The sequence below is a fragment of the Notolepis coatsorum genome (assembly GCF_963971535.1).
Source record: "Notolepis coatsorum genome assembly, chromosome: 10".
Taxonomy (NCBI): Eukaryota; Metazoa; Chordata; class Actinopteri; order Aulopiformes; family Paralepididae; genus Notolepis; species Notolepis coatsorum.
In genome coordinates, this window is record NC_140174.1 from 86,813,269 (window position 1) to 86,832,389 (window position 19,121).

Sequence of the window (19,121 nt, forward strand, 5' to 3'; positions counted from 1 at the left end):
TCCTTTAGCCCCACCAGTTGTCTGCACCACTCACTTCCAGGGCCCTGTGTGGAAAGAGAAGGCTCCAGGGCATGAAAGGCCTCTCCTACCCTGGAGCAGTGCCCAGCACAGGCTGCTGCAGCTAAAGAGACAGAGTGCTTTGCTGCAACCTTTCAAAGGACCTTTCAAACAGTGTATCAATGTCCACCCAATTACATTCAAATCTGCTTTAGCCACAAGCCGTCCCCACAGTGTTAATGCCGTCCTAATGCCTGGCCTCGCGTTATGCATCTTCATCATCATCACACAGAGCACAGTGGCCCCGCTATCGCTTTAAATTAAGGTTAACTGACTGAGCAACTCTGAGAACTGGATTGACAGGACAGAGACGGAGATTGTTCTCACAGAGGAGGCTTTGTACTCCTCGTCGGGAGACAATGGTTTTAGTCTCTCATGACTAACTACGGGGAGTTCCTCCCTGTTTGACACAGCCCCCTGTATCCCAGTGCTTAGTCCATCAACGAGTGGGACCGGGCAGCTCTGCCTCCACCACGACGACTGGAACCACTCAACCTGCTGTCACTCTCACAACCCTGGAGCCGTCCCACGCTCAAAACCCCAACTCAGAGGCGACCGTGCTTTCGCAGTTACAGGTCCTAGACTATGGACTAGCCTTCCCTCCTCCATCAGACTCGCCCCATCCATTGATTATTTTGAGTCTCGGCTTAAAACGTACTTCTATTCACTTGCGTTTGAATCTTCTTTAATGGGTTTTGCGCTGCTTGTATATAGTGTATAATGTCTCTTCTACGTACTGATCTTTGTATGCCTGCTTTACCGTATTTTAATGTGTCATTATAAGTAGGGATGTCCGTGGGCGGTCAGGTGGCGTAGCGGCGATTGTGTTTGTCACCAACGCCAGATACGCTGGATTCGCCTGTTCGAATCCAGCTCCCGGCGTTGTCACCAGCTTGGCTGGCCGTTCACACTAATACAATTGGCAGTATTAGAGGGTGGGAAAGCTGGAGGGGTGGGTCCAGGTCGTTGTAAACAGCGACTCCTACAGTTCGGTCGGGGCGCCTGCTCAGCGCGGATAGGATCTAAGGGGGGTAGTGTGATCCTTCCACACGTTACACCCTCTCAGTGAGAGTCCGCGCTGCCAGGTGAAACCCTGCATATATCAGTATCGGTTGATATCGGTATCGGAAATTAAGAGTTGGACAATATCGGTATATCGGATATTGGTAAAAAAGCCAATATCGAACATCCCTAATTATAAGGCCTTGTACAACACTTTGGTCAACTGTGTTGTTTTTAAACGTGCTTTATAAATAAAGTTGACTTGACTTGACTTGACTAAGTATCCAGATATAAATGTCCTCGCTGTGTCTTCCCGCCACAGGTCCACAGGGTGAGAAGGGGAGAGACGGGTCTTCTGGCAGAGACGGTGAGTTGAAGTTAAAGATGCACCGACTACGATTCCCGATTATTTGAAATGAGAACTCGACCGCTTATAATTACGATGAATACGCACGTGACTTTCGTACTCTTTATAGACCTGGGGTCAAGTGATAGTTACACAATTCTGCCTACTATGGTCTTTTACCATCAGAGTGTCTCAAGGTAGCGGGTTTATATGGTTCCACTTATTCAATTTGTCTGACAGTTGACGGGAGCAGAGTTGAGCATAATCAAATGAGGTGTACGTTTTTGAGAAAAACAAGAAAGAAGTCATGAGTACAAGACTGTGTACTTAATGCAAAGCTACATCTGTTCAGGAAACGCTGTGGAGCTGAGAGGATGACGTTACCCAACCAAAATAGTCAAAACAACAGACAGAATACACTATTGGAATTATGTACTCGTGATTATCTGACAGTTTTTAAACGTCGTCGTTTTCATGTCAGTACATTCTATGCATGGCTTCAATGAAAACAAAGATGTCAGGGTGGCTAAGTGGTGCAGTGGGCAAGGCGCTCGCCACTAACGCAGGAGATGCTGGGTTCGAGCCCAGTTCTCGGCGTTGCTTCCGGCTTGGCTGGTCAAGTTCAAGTTTCAAGTTTCTTTAATAGTTGTCATACAGAAGTACAGAATACTTTTATACAAAATGCTTCTTACTGTTACGCTCCAGAGACTGTGCAAGACAAGATAAGTATGAAATAAAATAACATAGTATAGCATGTAAATTAGAAGAAAAAAATGAGGTCACAGTGTTCAGTATAGACATATGTACAATGTTCGATGCAGAATAGACGTAACTGAGTTACCATATAATATACAATACTGTGCAGTGTACTAATATACAATACTATATAGTGCAAGGCAGAAATGGGATGAGGTGCAATTTAGGTACAATTTACAGTAGGTGTACGAGTTGTAGTGCAAATCCTTTATCAATAAATATAAAGTGTGTTTGTGTGCTCTAAAGTGTGGAGAGTGGGTGCTGCAGTGTGTTGTTTGTTTAAGTGAGTGTGTGCGTGTGGGTGTGCGTGCTGTGTGCATTTGATGGTTGTTGCATAGTGTTTATTGTTCGTTTAGCAGCCTGATGGCCTGGGGATAGAAGCTTCTTCTGAGTCTTTCTGTGCTCGCCTTAAGACTCCGGTATCGCTTGCCTGACCGCAGCAGTTCAAAGAGGCAGTTGTTCGGGTGGCTGGAGTCCTTGATGATTCTCTTCGCCTTCCCCCTGCACCGCTTGTTGTAAATGTTCTGGAGGGTGGGAAGCCCCCCTCCAATTGTGCGTTCGGCTGAACGTGTCACTCTTTGTAGTCTGCTATGGTCTTGTGCAGTGCTATTCCCAAACCAGGAGGTGATGTTGCCAGTCAGGATGCTCTCTATTGTACATGAGTAGAAGTTCCTAAGGATCTTCTGACTGACTTGGAACTTCCTTAGGCGCCTGAGGAAGTAGAGGCGTTGTCGTGCCTTCTTCACAACACTGTCAATGTGTGTGGTCCATGTCAAGTCCTCGGAGGTACTTGAAACTGTTCACTCTCTCAACCGGTGCCCCGTCGATGCTGAGGGGGCTGTAGTCCTTGACCCCCGACCTCCTGAAGTCCACAATCATCTCTTTTGTTTTGCTGACGTTCAGGGAGAGGCAGTTCTCCTGACACCACTGTGACAGATTATCTACCTGTGTTTCACGGAGACATGGCTCAAGCCAGCGACGCCGGACAACAGCGTCTCTCCATCGGACAATTTCACCGTCCTGAGAGCAGATCGCACGGCAGCCTCTGGGAAGAGCATCGGAGGTGGGGTCTGCATCCTCAAGAACAATCTCTGGGTTAATCCCAAGGAAGTACATGTCCTCTCAAGTTCATGCTCCCCAGATATGGAACATCTCCAAATCCTGTGCCGCCCGTACCACCTACCCCGTGAGTTTACCGCGGTCATTTTATCCGTCGTGTATATTCACCCACAGGCAAATACTGGCAAAGCGCTGGTGGAATTACACGACCACATCAACAAACAACAAATCAAGCACCCGGAAGCCGCGACGATAGTGACTGGTGACTTCAACCAGGCAAATCTGAAAAAAGTGATGCCGACCTTTTTTCAGCACATCGCCTGCTCCACAAGAGGGGGAAACACACTCGACCACTGTTACACCCCGTTCAAAGCTGGCTACAAGGCTGTAGCGGCTCCGCCACTGATGGGCTCTGCAAGCGCGAGCGATCACGACTCCATTTTTTTAATCCCAGCATACAAACAAAGATCGCGTGACGTCGTCGTGTCACATGAGACAAAAAAGTGGTCTGACGAATCAGAGGCCGCGCTCCGTGATGCGTTCGAGGATACAGACTGGGACATGTTTAAAGGAAGCGCCAGTGACGTCAGCGAGTACGCTGATACCGTTGTGAGTTACATAGCAACTGTGGCAGACGGTATTGTCCTCACAAAGAAGGCGCGGGTTTTCCCAAACCAGAAACCTTGGGTGGACAGCACTATAAGTGTTGTGAAGGGCCAGATTAAACCGAATATATATATTTATTTATATATATATATTTAATTGTATTTGTATATTCTCTAATATTCCCTGATATCCCTTGTATATTCCTTGTACAATATGCATTGAATATCCATTCTAGCCTACTGAACATCCCATAATAGTCTCCATTCTACTATTGGTCGAGACCTTGGTGCCAGGCTGCCATACCCCTCAGACCCAGTTCAAACGTACCGCTCAACATGTACGAACAAGTCCTAGTTCCGCGTAGGAATCTGGCTACCGCACCACTAATGGGACTATTTGTTCATAGTGCGTATATATACTGCGCTACTAAAGTAGGACTTTCTTTTCAGTCCAGTTTCTTACCCTCCAATAGAGTCACAGACGTAAAGCCTCCCCGCGACGCCACGTGTGGGAGTAAGGCCAAGTTCGCCTACCATCGGTATTGAGACATCGTGTATATTAATATTTGAATAGTCATATTTGGCACTATATCGTCGAGTTGGACGTAGTCTATTAAGCTAATAATAGTCTGTTAATATATAGTGCTTCGTACGGTGAGAATACTACCGTAGTCAGCACCCCATCGTTTCGGGCAGAGAACTGGCTGCTTATCCAGGGTGGTTGACCCCACGTGAAGCTGCACCCGAGGAGCCCCAGAGCCGACGAGCGAGTGGACCTGTATACCGGATTATTCTACCGACGATAGCCCGCCTTCCCAGGCACGGATTATGCTTTGTATACATTGATTATTCCATGGATAAAGACCCCCGACACAGCCGTGTGTTGGAACCCCCCCCCCCTGGAGAGGACGCAAGGTGAGGAGACGCTCTGCAAGACGAGGTCGCTTCACGTCTCTCCTCCGTGGACCGGAGGACGCCGGCCCACAAAGAGTCCATCTGCTTTCATCTGTGGTCCAAGGATCGCCGGCGCATTGAACGGCACTACAGTGGGTTCACCTGGGATACCCTTGGCCGGATGAGGCAGCCGGATTCTACCCCCCCCCCCCTTCCTACTCCTGTCGGCTTACAAGCGACCGGATTAACCCCCCCTAGTGTATCCAGTCTATAATCATTAAAGCATTGCTGTTATTCCTTAACTATTCCAGGTCGTATATGTACCACCTGCGCCTTCAGAGATTGGACATTCTCTATTGATATACCGACGAATACTCTTGCCATAAAAGTGCATACTAATTCCCATTCATAAATGTGATTGATTTGATTAAGTGCTTGCTCTACACACCATCGCTGTGTAGAAATAAAGACCTATTTCTAATTCGTACATTTGTGTTGGATCCGTTTCATCTACGTGACAGTGTTCATCATAATATATTTATGCCGTGTACTGGGTGGCCGAATATTAAGTACAAAGGTAGTGGTAGTAAGTATCATATCTAGTAATACAGTCAGGGAATTGTACCCCTCAGTTACAATAAGAACAGCCCTGAACTCACGCACCACGGCTTATAACCTGGGCAGAGAGTCAGGAAATATGGAAGAGTACAAGGCTTCAGTCTACACTCTGCGCAAGGCTGTTAAACTTGCTAAGAGGACATATGCTGAGAAACTGGAGACACAAATGGCACAAAACGACACAAGAGGCTTGTGGAGGGGACTGAAGACAATAACTGACTACAAAGTCAGCGCCCCCGAAATGGGGAGCGACGACGCCTCTCTCGCGGACAAACTCAACTCCTTCTACGCTCGGTTCGGTGTAGACAGTGTCGCCGCTAGCCCTCTGGCTAGTGACGTCACCGGCGCACCGGCTGTTGTGGAGGGGGGGGGGCAACCGGGGGGGGCGGGGGCGCTCTCTCGTTGTCGGAACACAGTGTGAGAAGAGCATTTATGCAGGTGAACACCAGGAAGGCTGCGGGTCCAGATGGTATAACAGGACGCATACTTAAGTCCTGTGCAAACCAGCTTGCCCCGGTGTTCACCGCCATATATAATCAATCCCTGGCGGAGTCAGTAGTCCCTGCCTGCTTCAAGATGTCTACCATCATCCCTGTACCGAAGAAACCCTCCCCAACATGCCCAAATGACTACAGACCGGTGGCACTCACCTCTGTGGTCATGAAATGTTTCGAGAGGCTGGTCAAGGACCACATTTGTGCCTCTCTCCCCAGTGATATGGACCCTATGCAATTTGCATACAGGACAAACAGGTCCACTGACGACGCGGTCTCCCAGGTACTGCACAGCACTCTCTCCCACCTTGACCGTCAGAAGGGGGGCTATGTGAGACTGTTGTTCATTGACTACAGCTCAGCGTTCAACACCATAGTCCCCACCAGACTGGTGGACAAGCTGATCGAGCTAGGTCTGAGCTCCGCCCTGAGCGCCTGGGTACTGGACTTTCTGAGTGAAAGACCCCAGGCGGTCAGGGTGGGGGGTCAGACCTCCAACACCATCACCCTGAGCATCGGGTCCCCCCAGGGCTGTGTTCTAAGCCCCCTGCTGTACTCACTCTACACACACGATTGTGTGGCCAAGTTCAGCTCCAACTCCATAGTGAAGTTCGCCGACGACACGGTGGTGGTGGGGCTGATCTCGGACAACGACGAGAAGGCCTACCGAGAGGAGGTTGAGGTACTGGAACGTTGGTGCCAGGACAACAGCCTGCTCCTGAACATTGGTAAAACCAAGGAGCTGATCGTGGATTATAGGAGAGGACAGCAGGAGACACACACACCACTGATGATTAACGGGGCTACCGTGGACAGGGTGAGCAGCTTCAAGTACCTGGGGGTCCACATCTCAGAGGATCTGACATGGTCAACACACATAGACACAGTAGTAAAGAAAGCGAAGCAGCGCCTCTACCACCTGAGACAGTTAAGGAAGTTCAGAGTATCGGGGAAGATACTCCAGTCCTTCTACTCAGGAGCTGTAGAGAGCATCTTGACCGGAAACATCACTGCCTGGTATGGGAACAGCACGGCACAGGACAAGAAGGCCCTACAGAGAGTGGTGCGCTCAGCCGAGCGTACCACGGGTATTGCGCTACCTCCCCTGCAGGCTCTATACAACAAGAGGTGCAAATCCAGAGCCTGCAGGATAATGAAAGACCCCCACCACCCCAATAACAGCCTGTTCCAGCTGCTGAGGTCAGGCAGACGCCTGCGAACCCCAGCTACTAGGACGGAGAGGCTTAGGCTAAGCTTCTTCCCCCAGGCCATCAGAGCCTTGAACAATGAACATTGAGAGACACAGAAACTGAACTATCCACACACAAGCACACACAAGCACATACACGACACGCACGCTGAACACGCTCACACACTAGCAGCCACTTTAACACTCATGCCGCACATACGCACACTTATGGCCAGAGGAAAGGCCACTTAAATTAGTATAACATCAGGAACAGTGTATTGCACTACTAAAGCTACCTAGCATGTCCTATATGCTCTGTAAATACTATGTACAGATACCGAGATGGCACACCATGTACCTGTTTATTGCACTGTTGTTTTTACTGGATTCTATTAATATGTTGTACCACTGTATTTTTTATTGGATTTTATTATATGTTGTACCACTGTATTGCACATCGTCGCGGGCAAGACCAGCCGCATTTCATTGTATACCTGTATGCCGTGACAATTAAAACTCTTGACTTGACTTGACTTGACTTGACTACCTCTTCCAGGTAGGCCCTCTCGTCGTTGGCAGAGATCAGGCCCACCACTACTGTGTCATCAGCTAATTTGATGATTGTGTTGTTGTTCCGCTGTGCCACGCAGTCATGTGTGTACAGGGAGTAGAGGAGGGGGCTCAGAACACAGCCCTGGGGGGCCCCTATGTTGAGTGTGATGGATGAGGAGGTGCAGTTGCCTGCTCTTACCACCTGGGGTCTGCCCGTCAGGAAGTCCAAGACCCACTGGCAGAGGTCATAGTTCAAGCCCAGGTCCCTGAGCTTCATACTAATACAATTGGCAGTATAAGGGGGTGGGAAAGCCGGTGGGTGGGGATCGGACGTTGTGGACAGCGACTCCTACAGGTCGGTTGGTGCGCCTGTACAGCAGAATCAGGAAGTGTCGGGGGCAGCGTGAGCCTCCCACACGTTACTCCTCGCCACTGAGAGATTGCGCTGTACAGGTGAAAAGATGCGTGGGGACACGTGATGCAAGGCTTCGTCCACATTGCAGCCGACCAGTGGGAGGCATGGTCTAGCAACGTTCAAGACAGGGGAGGGAAGAATTGGATAATACGAACAAAATTGGGATGGGAGAAAAATAGAAAAATGGGGAGAAAAAGTAGATAAAATAAAAAATAAATAAAAAGATGTCAGTGAATGCCTCGATAACCAATGAGAATGAAGAGGGATACAAACGTCAAAGTAGTTGTGCTCTTGTGTATGTGGCAAAGATTGGCAAGGCTTATACTGTAGTAGTTACCATGGAAACGACAAAGATCACGATATGAAACATTCTCTCAAAGATTAAGTTAAAATATTTACCTTTATTGGTTGTAACAGTATAAGAATTAAATAACCTATACCTCTGTCAAAAGATTATGAACCTACACAATACGGTTTGGCTGTAGTATAGTTTTGATCTACAATGGGGGGAAATCACAGGTGGAACCTCACTCCCCAGGTCTATAAGTCACAGGTGGAACCTCACTCCCCAGGTCTATAAATCACAGGTGGAACCTCACTCCCCAGGTCTATAAGTCACAGGTGGAACCTCACTCCCCAGGTCTATAAATCACAGGTGGAACCTCACTCCCCAGGTCTATAAGTCACAGGTGGAACCTCACTCCCCAGGTCTATAAATCACAGGTGGAACCTCACTCCCCAGGTCTATAAATCACAGGTGGAACCTCACCCCCCAGGTCTATAAATCACAGGTGGAACCTCACTCCCCAGGTCTATAAATCACAGGTGGAACCTCACCCCCCAGGTCTATAAATCACAGGTGGAACCTCACTCCCCAGGTCTATAAATCACAGGTGGAACCTCACTCCCCAGGTATATAAATCACAGGTGGAACCTCACCCCCCAGGTCTATAAATCACAGGTGGAACCTCACTCCCCAGGTCTATTGCATTATCGAAATTGTTAGTGCATCTTTTAAGGGAGCCAGGAATGTCTTCCATTAGATGTAAAATGCCACTCTGTGTGTGTCTGTGTGTGTGTGTGTGTGTGTGTGTGTGTGTGTGTGTGTGTGTGTGTGTGTGTGTGTGTGCGCGTGTGTGTGTGTGTGTGTGTGTGTGTGCGTGCGTGTGTGTGTGTGTGTGAACAAGTTGCATGGTCGCTCATATCTGCTCTCTCTACCAGGGTCTCGTGGGCTGCATGGACCCAACGGGCCCAGGGGGGAGGCTGGGGTGAGGGGCCCCTCTGGGACCCCTGGATCTCGGGGAACCTCAGGACCAGTGGGTGAGAGACCTTTACTGTAACTAACAATGAATACAGTCGCCTGTTGGCAGCTGATCGTGAAACGAAATGAACCGTCTCTTACACGAGACGTTGACACAGTTCATCAATGGGCATGTCGTAAAGATGTGTGTGTGTCTTGTGTGTGTGTGTGTGTGTGTGTGTGTGTGTGTGTGTGTGCGCATGGGGGTATATGTGTGCTTGCCTTCCCACTTAACCTATTGTCTGTAGAACAAAAGTCTTTAATCACTTCCTATTTGCCAAAGACCTGAAACAATGGTGGAAAAAAACAAATCACTGACATATACTACAATAGACTGACCTACGATATCTCGCAGCCTACCAGAATGTTTGTCTTGTTCTAAAACCACTCAGCCATCCCACAGACCCTGGCGTGGCCCTTGGAAAACACCCGCCTCTGAGGATAAGTTGCCTGGCGATAAGTTACACCAATTTGGGGTTCTTTCTTGGTTTCCCTTTTTCTTTTTTAAAGAGTTACTAAATATGTCGTTTGCTGATCCAGTGTTGGTTTTCAGCGGCCTGCCAAGATAATGTATCCATAGACTACACAAAACTCCCCTATGGCCTTCAAGATATCGCTGCCGTCTGGGGTAAACCTCATATCTTCGATGATTTTCTGGGTTTTACTTGGGAGTATTACATATTTCCTCAATGCCGTTAGCATGTCTAATGGCCCCGGGGGCTCGTGGCACCCGTTCAAAACCCTTTATCCCTGAAAACTTGACCCTTTTGGAGACGTGAGACAGCAGTGATTTCACCGTTGCTCTTGGTGTCCGAGCAGAGTCGTTTCGGAGAATGAATCGTAACATACGTACGTTGTTTATCTGTAGAGATCGTGCACGACAGTCAGGGAAAAGGTTCATCCTCGGGTCTCTGCGACTTAAAGGCACACGCCAACATTTTGGGAAATTAGCTTACCGTCTTCTCCAGAGAGAATGAATGAATGAATGAAAACGTTTATTTAAAATGGACACCACAGCTACATTGGACCAGTCACAGTGGACAGACCAGATGTGCCGTTTTGCGTGTTTATAGCACAAGTGCTAGTTTTCAACACTAGTCCACTCCATTGAGGCTTTTCTAAAAGATAAAATAAAATTAACAGTAAAATACAGAATTAAAATCACAAATCAGAACAAATAGTTACCAGAGCAAGAGTCCATGATCAAAATAACAAAACCAGTCCGCGTCTACATATGTGAGCACTGCTGCTTTGATTTCAGCCATACCTTGAGTCCTCTGCTGAAGACGTTGGCATGGACTCCAGTTTTAAGCCAGTAGGCAGAGAGATCCATATGTTTGCCCCGTTAACAGAGAAGGCAGACTGTCCAAACGAACTCTTGCACATGGGAACAGTACAGTCACCATTATTGGAAGCTTGTGTGTATACCAGTCTCCTCTCTGTGCGATCAGTAGAAAGCTATCTGGCTGCACGTTAGCCTAGCTTAGCACAATGAATGGAAGCGGACATGGCCCGTTAACCTTCGGGAGAGGTGTTAGCTGGACAATGCCTAGGCTAACCGGCCATGTCCGCTTCCATTCATTGTGCTAAGCTAGGCTAACATGCAGCCAGATAGCTTTCTACTGAACGCACAGAGAGGAGACTGGTATCTATCTTCTTGTCTCTCTCTCTGGAGAAAATGGTAAGCTAATTTCCCAAAATGTTGGCGTGTTCCTTTAAACGGTGACGAACATTTTTACGATAATAAGATAAATCGCGAAGCTAACTTCGTCACATCTGTTGCCCGTAGCTGCGGGCTATTGTTCCTATCCTCTCTGTGTGGAACATGAAGGCAGAGCCTCGTCCTCTCAGGCTGACATTTCACCCCCTGCTAGGTGCCTGCTGCTGGGGCAGAGATGGGCTTCAGAGCAGAAGTTAAACTATAAACCTGCTTTCTGAGAAGCGCCATGTGAATCCAATCCGAAATGAACATGCGCTATATATACAAGTCCCGGGTCCTTATGATTTCCATATGTCTGTGGTGTTATTGTTTTTCCTGTCTCCCATTACTTCACGAGTGCCCGCAGTGAGTCTACTATGTTTTGTGTCCGAAACTATGTTCTCTCTGCGCTGTGCCAAAATACTTAATTTTTTCGAAGAGGAAAATAAACATTGCGTAGGATGTGTCCCATGTCATGTAAAAACTCATCGCAGAGAGCGCAGCGCGTTTGGTAGCCAGAGGTTACGTCAAAGGCGGTTTGAGAAGAGATGTTATGGAGACCGAGGAGGAGAGAGAGGCGAGAGGGAGCACAGTGTCGTTTGCTATGTCTTCACGATGAGTTAAAGGGGGGGGGGGTGTTATAGAGCTGCACAGGCTAAAGCTTGAGCTACCCCCCCCCCCCCTCTCATTTTGATGCTGTTGCCCACAGCTGCTCCAGGCCCTTCGTTATTTAGCAGGAGGAGAGAGAAAAAAAATAGAAACGTGTTTTCACTGACATCATTCTGGTGAGCCAGTCCAGTCGTCTGGTTTACCCGGCCGTGCCACTGGCCTCGCTGACCACCCCGGTCGCACGCTCTTCCACAACAACCACAGCAGCCACAGTTTTATGGTGCAATGTTTACAGAGGCCTAAGCGAACATGAATCACAGAGGTGTCAGATCCAATCGGGGCTGTAACAACATTACATGATGTCCCGTCCCCCGTCCCCCCCCCCCCCCGTTCTTTCTCTTTCTCGCGCCCCCCATTATGCACAGCTCACGAAACGCTTATTGCAATACGGTAATAGTCATCGACAGTCGTATCGTCCCCCGCCTACCCCCCCCCCCCCCCCCCCCCCCCCCCCCCCCCCACCCACCTCCTCCGAGCGCTTCATGAACAGGAAGGTGGAGGATGAGAGGGCGGAAGGTGATGGATCTGTGTGATGGTTGGGTGGGGGTAGGGGGGTGGGGGGGTGTTGAGAACAGCATTACCTCAGGAGAGTGCAAACAATGAGGTCAGACGCAGCCGTGGTGGAGAGTTGAGACACTGTGTTTAGTTTTCTGGATGAATCCAGCCCGGCCACCGGGACAAGTCACATTACACTGGTTCTTTTTCTTTTCTTTTTTCCAACAAAAGGAAAAAATAACCGTGGGAGGGGGGAGATGGGGGGGGGGGGAGCAACACTTTAGCGACTAGGCCGACGTGGACCGGCTATGGGCTCTCTCTCACTCACACACAATGCTCCATCACACACACACATGCAACATTTAATTTATGCACCAGTGCCAGTAATAGTCTCTGGTGTTTAATGGTGTTTATTTGAGTATTCCCTGGTCCAAGCACCGGGCCATTAAGAAGCCCTCCTTCTGTTAATTACAGGGAAACACACAGTCTTCCAGAACCCCCCCACCCCCTGCACCTGGTGTGTTTGCTTGCATGCACACACATCACACACACACACACACACGCACACACACACACACACACACACACACGCACACACACACACACACACACACACACACACACACACCACTGCCAGGAACTGAAATCCTACACGCCGTGCAGCACTTTTTCAACTCCTCTGCCTCTCCGCTCTCTGTCGGAGTTCTTCCCGCTCGTCACACCACCATCAGTCTGCGATATTCACCTTGTCTACCCTGCTGTCAGGCGCTGCCTCCCAGAGACAGAGGAGAGTGTGCAGACTCTATTCCTTATTCACTCCACGTTTGAGACTCCCACACGGTGCCTCTCTGAACTCAAAAATAAAACACATGTTGCGGTGTAACCTGGACCTTTGCGATGATGACTGATATTATGAATTTATTAATAATGAATAACTAGATCTATATCTGTACATATCCCTTACCTACTCTTACTAGTTACGCTGCACTACCATACTGTCCTTATACCTGTATCACTGTACATATTGGTATTACAACTGTACATATATCTGATTAACACTACACCCAGTAGTAAAAATGTATATATTTTATACCCAGTTTAATCACCTGCACATTGTATATTGTACTCTACTGTTACATTTGCACTCTGGTTGGATGCCAAACTTCTTTTCATTGTACTGTACTTTTGCTCGATAATGACAATGCATTTGAATCTAATCTAATCTAATGAATGATTTTGAGAGGAGATGAGAGTTCTCACACTTTCCGCAGATCCGCTGTCCAATCGTTCCTCCTTCTGCTTGCCGTAATGGCCTTTCCAGTGCCGTCGGTCAGTGTAACAATATGTATATCATCTCTCCTCCTCCTCCTCCTCCTCCTCCTCCTCCTCCTCCTCCTCCTCCTCCTCCTCGCAGGCCCCCACGGGCCACCTGGTTTCCCAGGAGAAAGAGGTCTACAGGGCCTTACCGGACCACCAGGTCCTCCTGGTCCTCCCGCTCCTGCCAGCGCCCGCATCCCAGAGCCAGATGGTAAGACCATGCACCGAAATACCAGAATCCATACACACTCCTCGGATCAGATTCATACTAATAATGTAATACCCAAGTAGTAGGACTGGGGCTCGGGCGGCCGGAGTGGCCGGTTCTGCTGCCAGAGCTATCACTGTCTCAACTCGGGACCTGAGAACTAGAGAAAACTATTTATTATCATTTTATTATTATTATATGTTATACTATATTGTATTGTACTGTGAAGCTATGCATCCCCCACCCTGAACCCCCCCCCCCCCCCCCCCATGCTGCTTTGACACCAGAATTTCCCCTAGGGGATCAATAAAGAATTACCTTATCTTAGATGGGCTGAAATGTTCGCCGTCTTGTCTATAGTTTTAGCTTTTGCACTAGAATGAAAAAGAAAAACAAATCTATATTTTTTTCTGTCTCAGCCTCCCTGTTCTTCTTTTGTGGTGGGTAATGCCAAACAGAAACTGCTTGTGTGCGCCTGCTCTTCTGCTTTTAATTGAGTCCTTGGGACAAAGAACCATATAAATCTGTTTTAAGTCCGGACACTACCCCCTAGACTGCACCCCCCCAGCCCCACCCCCCACGCAACCTAACTGCAGAACTCTGTTGAACTCTATACTCAAATCCATACTTATCTCCTGCCTATACTGCCTACATCTGTCTTACACTGTACTCATACCTACCTTCATTATATACTACTTATATCCAACCTATAGTTTATTCATATAACACTGCACGCACAGTAATTACATATATCTATATCTGTATATATATATCTATATCTACTCGTATTATTCAAACCACTGGCTAGATTGGTTTATTATCATGGTGTATTCATACTCGTACCACTGTATATATAATACTGTACACACACATTAGCATATTTACTCTATAGCTTTTTCATATATACTCCATATATACTCATGTTATACATGTACACTACAATGCACTTTACTGCTCCTTTGTACTCTGGTTAGATGCCAACTTCACTTTGTTGTACTCTGTTCTTGTACAATCACAATAAATTGATCTCTATTGATCTAATTGAATGAACGATGATTTCAAACCCAATCATCTAAAGATGGCAGGTTGTAGAGTCGTGCACATTTAGAGTTAAAGGAACACGCCAACATTTTGGGAAGTTAGCCTAGCTTAGCACAATGAATGGAAGCGGACATGTCCGGTTAGCCTTTGGGAGGTGTTAGTTGGACAATGCCTAGGCTAACCGGACCTGTCCGCTTCCATTCATTGTGTTAAGCTAGGCTAACATGCAGCCAGATTTCTACTGAACGCACATAGGGGAAACTTGTATCTATCTTCTTGTCTCTCTCTGGAGAAGACGGTAAGCTAATTTCCCCAAATGTTGGCGTGTTCCTTTAAAGACAGTAGAGTGTGAATACTGTGATGCTGTATGACACTCGCACTCCAAGTGATCTGGATTCACTTTGCACCTGTTAACACACGAGCCGTCCAGAACACATTCTAAATGGACCTATACGGTTCTTCTCCGGCGCAAGGGTTCAACTGATGGTTCAGCGTATGATTCCTGCAAGTCGACGCACCTGAGATAACAGGAGTAGTACCTTTTAAAGAACCTTCGATACCAAAACAGTTGGAAATGTCCTTATGTTGATATGTTGTGGTCGTAATTGTAGAGATTGCAGACCGTTCTTGCGCAGCCCATGTGTTTTCACACCCCGGTATTGTGCACTTGGAGCTGGTCCCAAAGGTGAAAATCCAGATGGATAGTTCTTCCCTGTCTGACAACCCCCCCAGCCCCCCCCCCCCCCCCCCCCCCCCCCCCCCCCCCCCCCCACACACACACACACACACCCAGCCCCCACCCCACCCAACCCCCACCCGCCTCACATTAGGTGGTCTCTTTCTGGGCCAAACCAGAGGATGTGACCTCGGGCCAAACAGAATCAATTTGCCATGAGTCCGACACAAGTCGAGCAGCAGATTTGCACATACAGTAGTTTAGCTGAGAGGCAGGGGATTCCACCTCTTTGTGTTTTCAAGCAGGTGACGTAAGCTTCATGCGCTTACCGCGTGTTTGAATTTTTTGGTGAGTGTTCTCATGGACATGTGTGTGTTCTCGTGGACGTGTGTGTGTTCTCGTGGACGTGTGTGTGTTCTCGTGGACGTGTGTGTGTTCTCGTGGACGTGTGTGTGTTCTCGTGGACGTGTGTGTGTTCTCGTGGACGTGTGTGTGTTCTCGTGGACGTGTGTGTGTTCTCGTGGACGTGTGTGTGTTCTCGTGGACGTGTGTGTGTTCTCGTGGACGTGTGTGTGTTCTCGTGGACGTGTGTGTGTTCTCGTGGACGTGTGTGTGTTCTCGTGGACGTGTGTGTGTTCTCGTGGACGTGTGTGTGTTCTCGTGGACGTGTGTGTGTTCTCGTGGACGTGTGTGTGTTCTCGTGGACGTGTGTGTGCTCTCGTGGACGTGTGTTATGCAAGTCTTCACGTGGAGGGAAATCTAAATGGGAACGGGGGGGGCGGAGCGGGCCCGGTAGAGGTTGTATCTTGCACCTCCCTCCCTCCCTCCCCGGCCGACGACCTGCCAGACGGGACAGAATGGAAGGTCACGAGGTGGAGGTGGAGAAGGCCTCGGTCTGGGCTATGCACAAATGTGACACACGCTGGGATGAGAACCTGTCCACGGCTGATGTCACTCAACCGCTTCCAGATGTAGGCAGCTCAGACAGCTACGGGGGAGAGGGGGGGGGGGGGGGGGGGGGAGGGGCAGGCCGGCAGGCGCGCGGGGGGGGGGGGGAGCTCGTATCGGCGCTCTCAAGGTTAGAACACAGGCGGTGTTGGTATGTGGATAAGGTGGTACGATTGGAAAGTGAAACGGGGTGATCTAGCATGCAGATGTGTGAGTTGACACGTGAGGGGGAGAGAGAGAGGCGGCGGGTGGATCGAGGTTGGCATGGCGATTCCTGAGGCTGGGAGCCATTTATTTCACATCAAAGTGGAAATAGGGAACGTAGGGAACGCAGGGGTTCTGCACTGCAGCTTCCTTGGGAAAACACTGCCTTATTGCCTTTGATGTCTGGATATTTAGGCTGAAATTCCCTGCCGCGGAACGGGACCGGGCTCCTCACTCAGGCCTGCAGGCAAAGAACCCCAGGTAGACGGGTAGTGAGGCTGCGCTGTGTGGACGATAACACAGAGCCGCACGGCCTGCGAGGAACAGCTGCTTTAAATGCTGCTTTCGGGGGCTTTGAACATCCTGTAAACAAACATCAATTTGCAAACTCCAGCAAAGGGCCACGAAATTAATGTAGTAAGGTCCTCACTCTGGATGCAGTACAAATGTGTGTGTGTGGGCTTGCCTTGTATTTAGATGTCAGACTAACATAGGAGGGCCCAAGAGGGCCCTGGCTTGAATGCCAACTTTGGCCTATGGTCAGTGGTTTTAAGGTCAGTCCGGCAGCAAGAAGATGTTTCTATTTCGACAGACTCGCTCACTGTTCCCGCCACAAAGTCCACTGTTGCCACAGGAAGTGCATTCGTCGCCAGTAACGGGACAGCCTACAGACCCCACGCTTCCTCTATCATTCACACACTTCCTATCCCTACTCCTCTCGCCCCCACTTCCTCTCACCCCCTCCTCCTCATGCCCCCTCCTCCTCCTCTCGCCCCCTCCTCCTCATGCCCCCTCCTTCTCCTCTCGCCCCCTCCTCCTCACGCCCCCTCCTCCTCATGCCCCCACCTCCTCTCGCCCCCTCCTCCTCACGCCCCCTCCTCCTCATGCCCCCACCTCCTCTCGCCCCCTCCTCCTCATGCCCCCTCCTCCTCCTCTCACCCCCTCCTCCTCATGCCCCCTCCTCCTCCTCTCGCCCCCTCCTCCTCACGCCCCCTCCTCCTCATGCCCCCACCTCCTCTCGCCCCCTCCTCCTCATGCCCCCTCCTCCTCCTCTCACCCCCTCCTCCTCATGCCCCCTCCTCCTCCTCTCGCCCCCCTCCTCCTCACGCCCCCTCCTCCTCACGCCCCCTCCTCCTCTCGCCCCCTCCTCCTCACGCCCCCTCCTCCTCATGCCCCCACCTCCTCTCGCCCCCTCCTCCTCATGCCCCCTCCTCCTCCTCTCGCCCCCTCCTCCTCATGCCCCCACCTCCTCTCGCCCCCTCCTCCTCATGCCCCCTCCTCCTCCTCTCACCCCCTCCTCCTCATGCCCCCTCCTCCTCCTCACGCCCCCTCCTCCTCATGCCCCCTGCTCCTCTCGTCCCCTCCTCCTCACACCCCCTCCTCCTCCTCACACCCCCTCCTCCTCCTCTCGCCCCCTGCTCCTCTCGTACCCTCCTCCTCCTCATGCCCCCTGCTCCTCTCGTCCCCTCCTCCTCACACCCCCTCCTCCTCCTCTCGCCCCCTCCTCCTCATGCCCCCTCCTCCTCATGCCCCCTCCTCCTCTCGTCCCCTGCTCCTCACGCCCCCTGCACCTCATGCCCCCTGCTCCTCTCGTCCCCTCCTCCTCACACCCCCTCCTCCTCCTCTCGCCCCCCCCTCCTCCTCATGCCCCCTCCTCCTCATGCCCCCTCCTCCTCTCGTCCCCTGCTCCTCACGCCCCCTGCACCTCATGCCCCCTGCTCCTCACGCCCCCTCCTCCTCCTCTCGCCCCCTCCTCCTCATGCCCCCTCCTCCTCATGCCCCCTCCTCCTCTCGTCCCCTGCTCCTCACGCCCCCTGCTCCTCATGCCCCCTGCTCCTCACGCCATCACACGTGTCACTGCATCGCCATCTTCAATGATAGCAATCAGCGTTACAAGCTGATTTTTTTCGATGAAGAGTTGGACACCATGCTGCTTGTAATTCCTAGGTGAAGTCCCGAGTATTTGTGAGAGAACACTGCCCCCTGTAGGCATTCGTGTAGTTACTTTTAGCCTCATCTGTCACTCTCAACTACACTTACAAGTATGATAACACCGCTGATTGTCAGCTTTGGAAAATCTTACTCCATTGCCCTAGCTCGGTTTGTATTACTGAACAATTCACTCCTGGATCCCACTGCCAGAAACTAAGAAGGAAGAGTTTGGCTCGCCGCCTAATCTGTCACACCATATACAGCAGCTCCACAGAAAATGAATGAGGAAACACAGAAAAGGAGACTGCAGAAATACTAGCACTAATATATAACATATAACTAATATGATATATAACCTGTATGATAGCATGTACAATAATGCTGTGTATATATATATATATTTATTCTACCGTATATATATCCACATTTGTCTGTACATACCTGCATATAACCTTTTTACATATCTATAGATACTATATCTATATCTGTACATATCTCTTACATACTCTTACTAGTTATGCTGCTGGCCAGTATGACTACGACCATAGTGTCTTTATACCTGTATCACTGTACATATTAATATTACAACTCTGTACATACATCTGATGAGCACTATTACCCAGTAGTACTAATTTATATATTTTA

The 19,121-nt window shown here is 49.6% G+C and overlaps 1 protein-coding gene across 1 annotated transcript in view; it reads left to right on the plus strand.

Annotated features, from left to right (window-relative positions):
* Positions 1-19,121, plus strand: part of emid1 (EMI domain containing 1) — a gene marked incomplete at its 5' end in the record, with an annotated part of 178,656 nt that overhangs the window by 151,692 nt on the left and 7,843 nt on the right. The window contains 3 exons of the mRNA XM_084323082.1: positions 1,382-1,426; positions 9,209-9,307; positions 13,565-13,678. Coding sequence (XP_084179208.1) covers positions 1,382-1,426; positions 9,209-9,307; positions 13,565-13,678 — 258 coding nt within the window. The remainder of the gene's footprint in view (positions 1-1,381; positions 1,427-9,208; positions 9,308-13,564; positions 13,679-19,121) is intronic.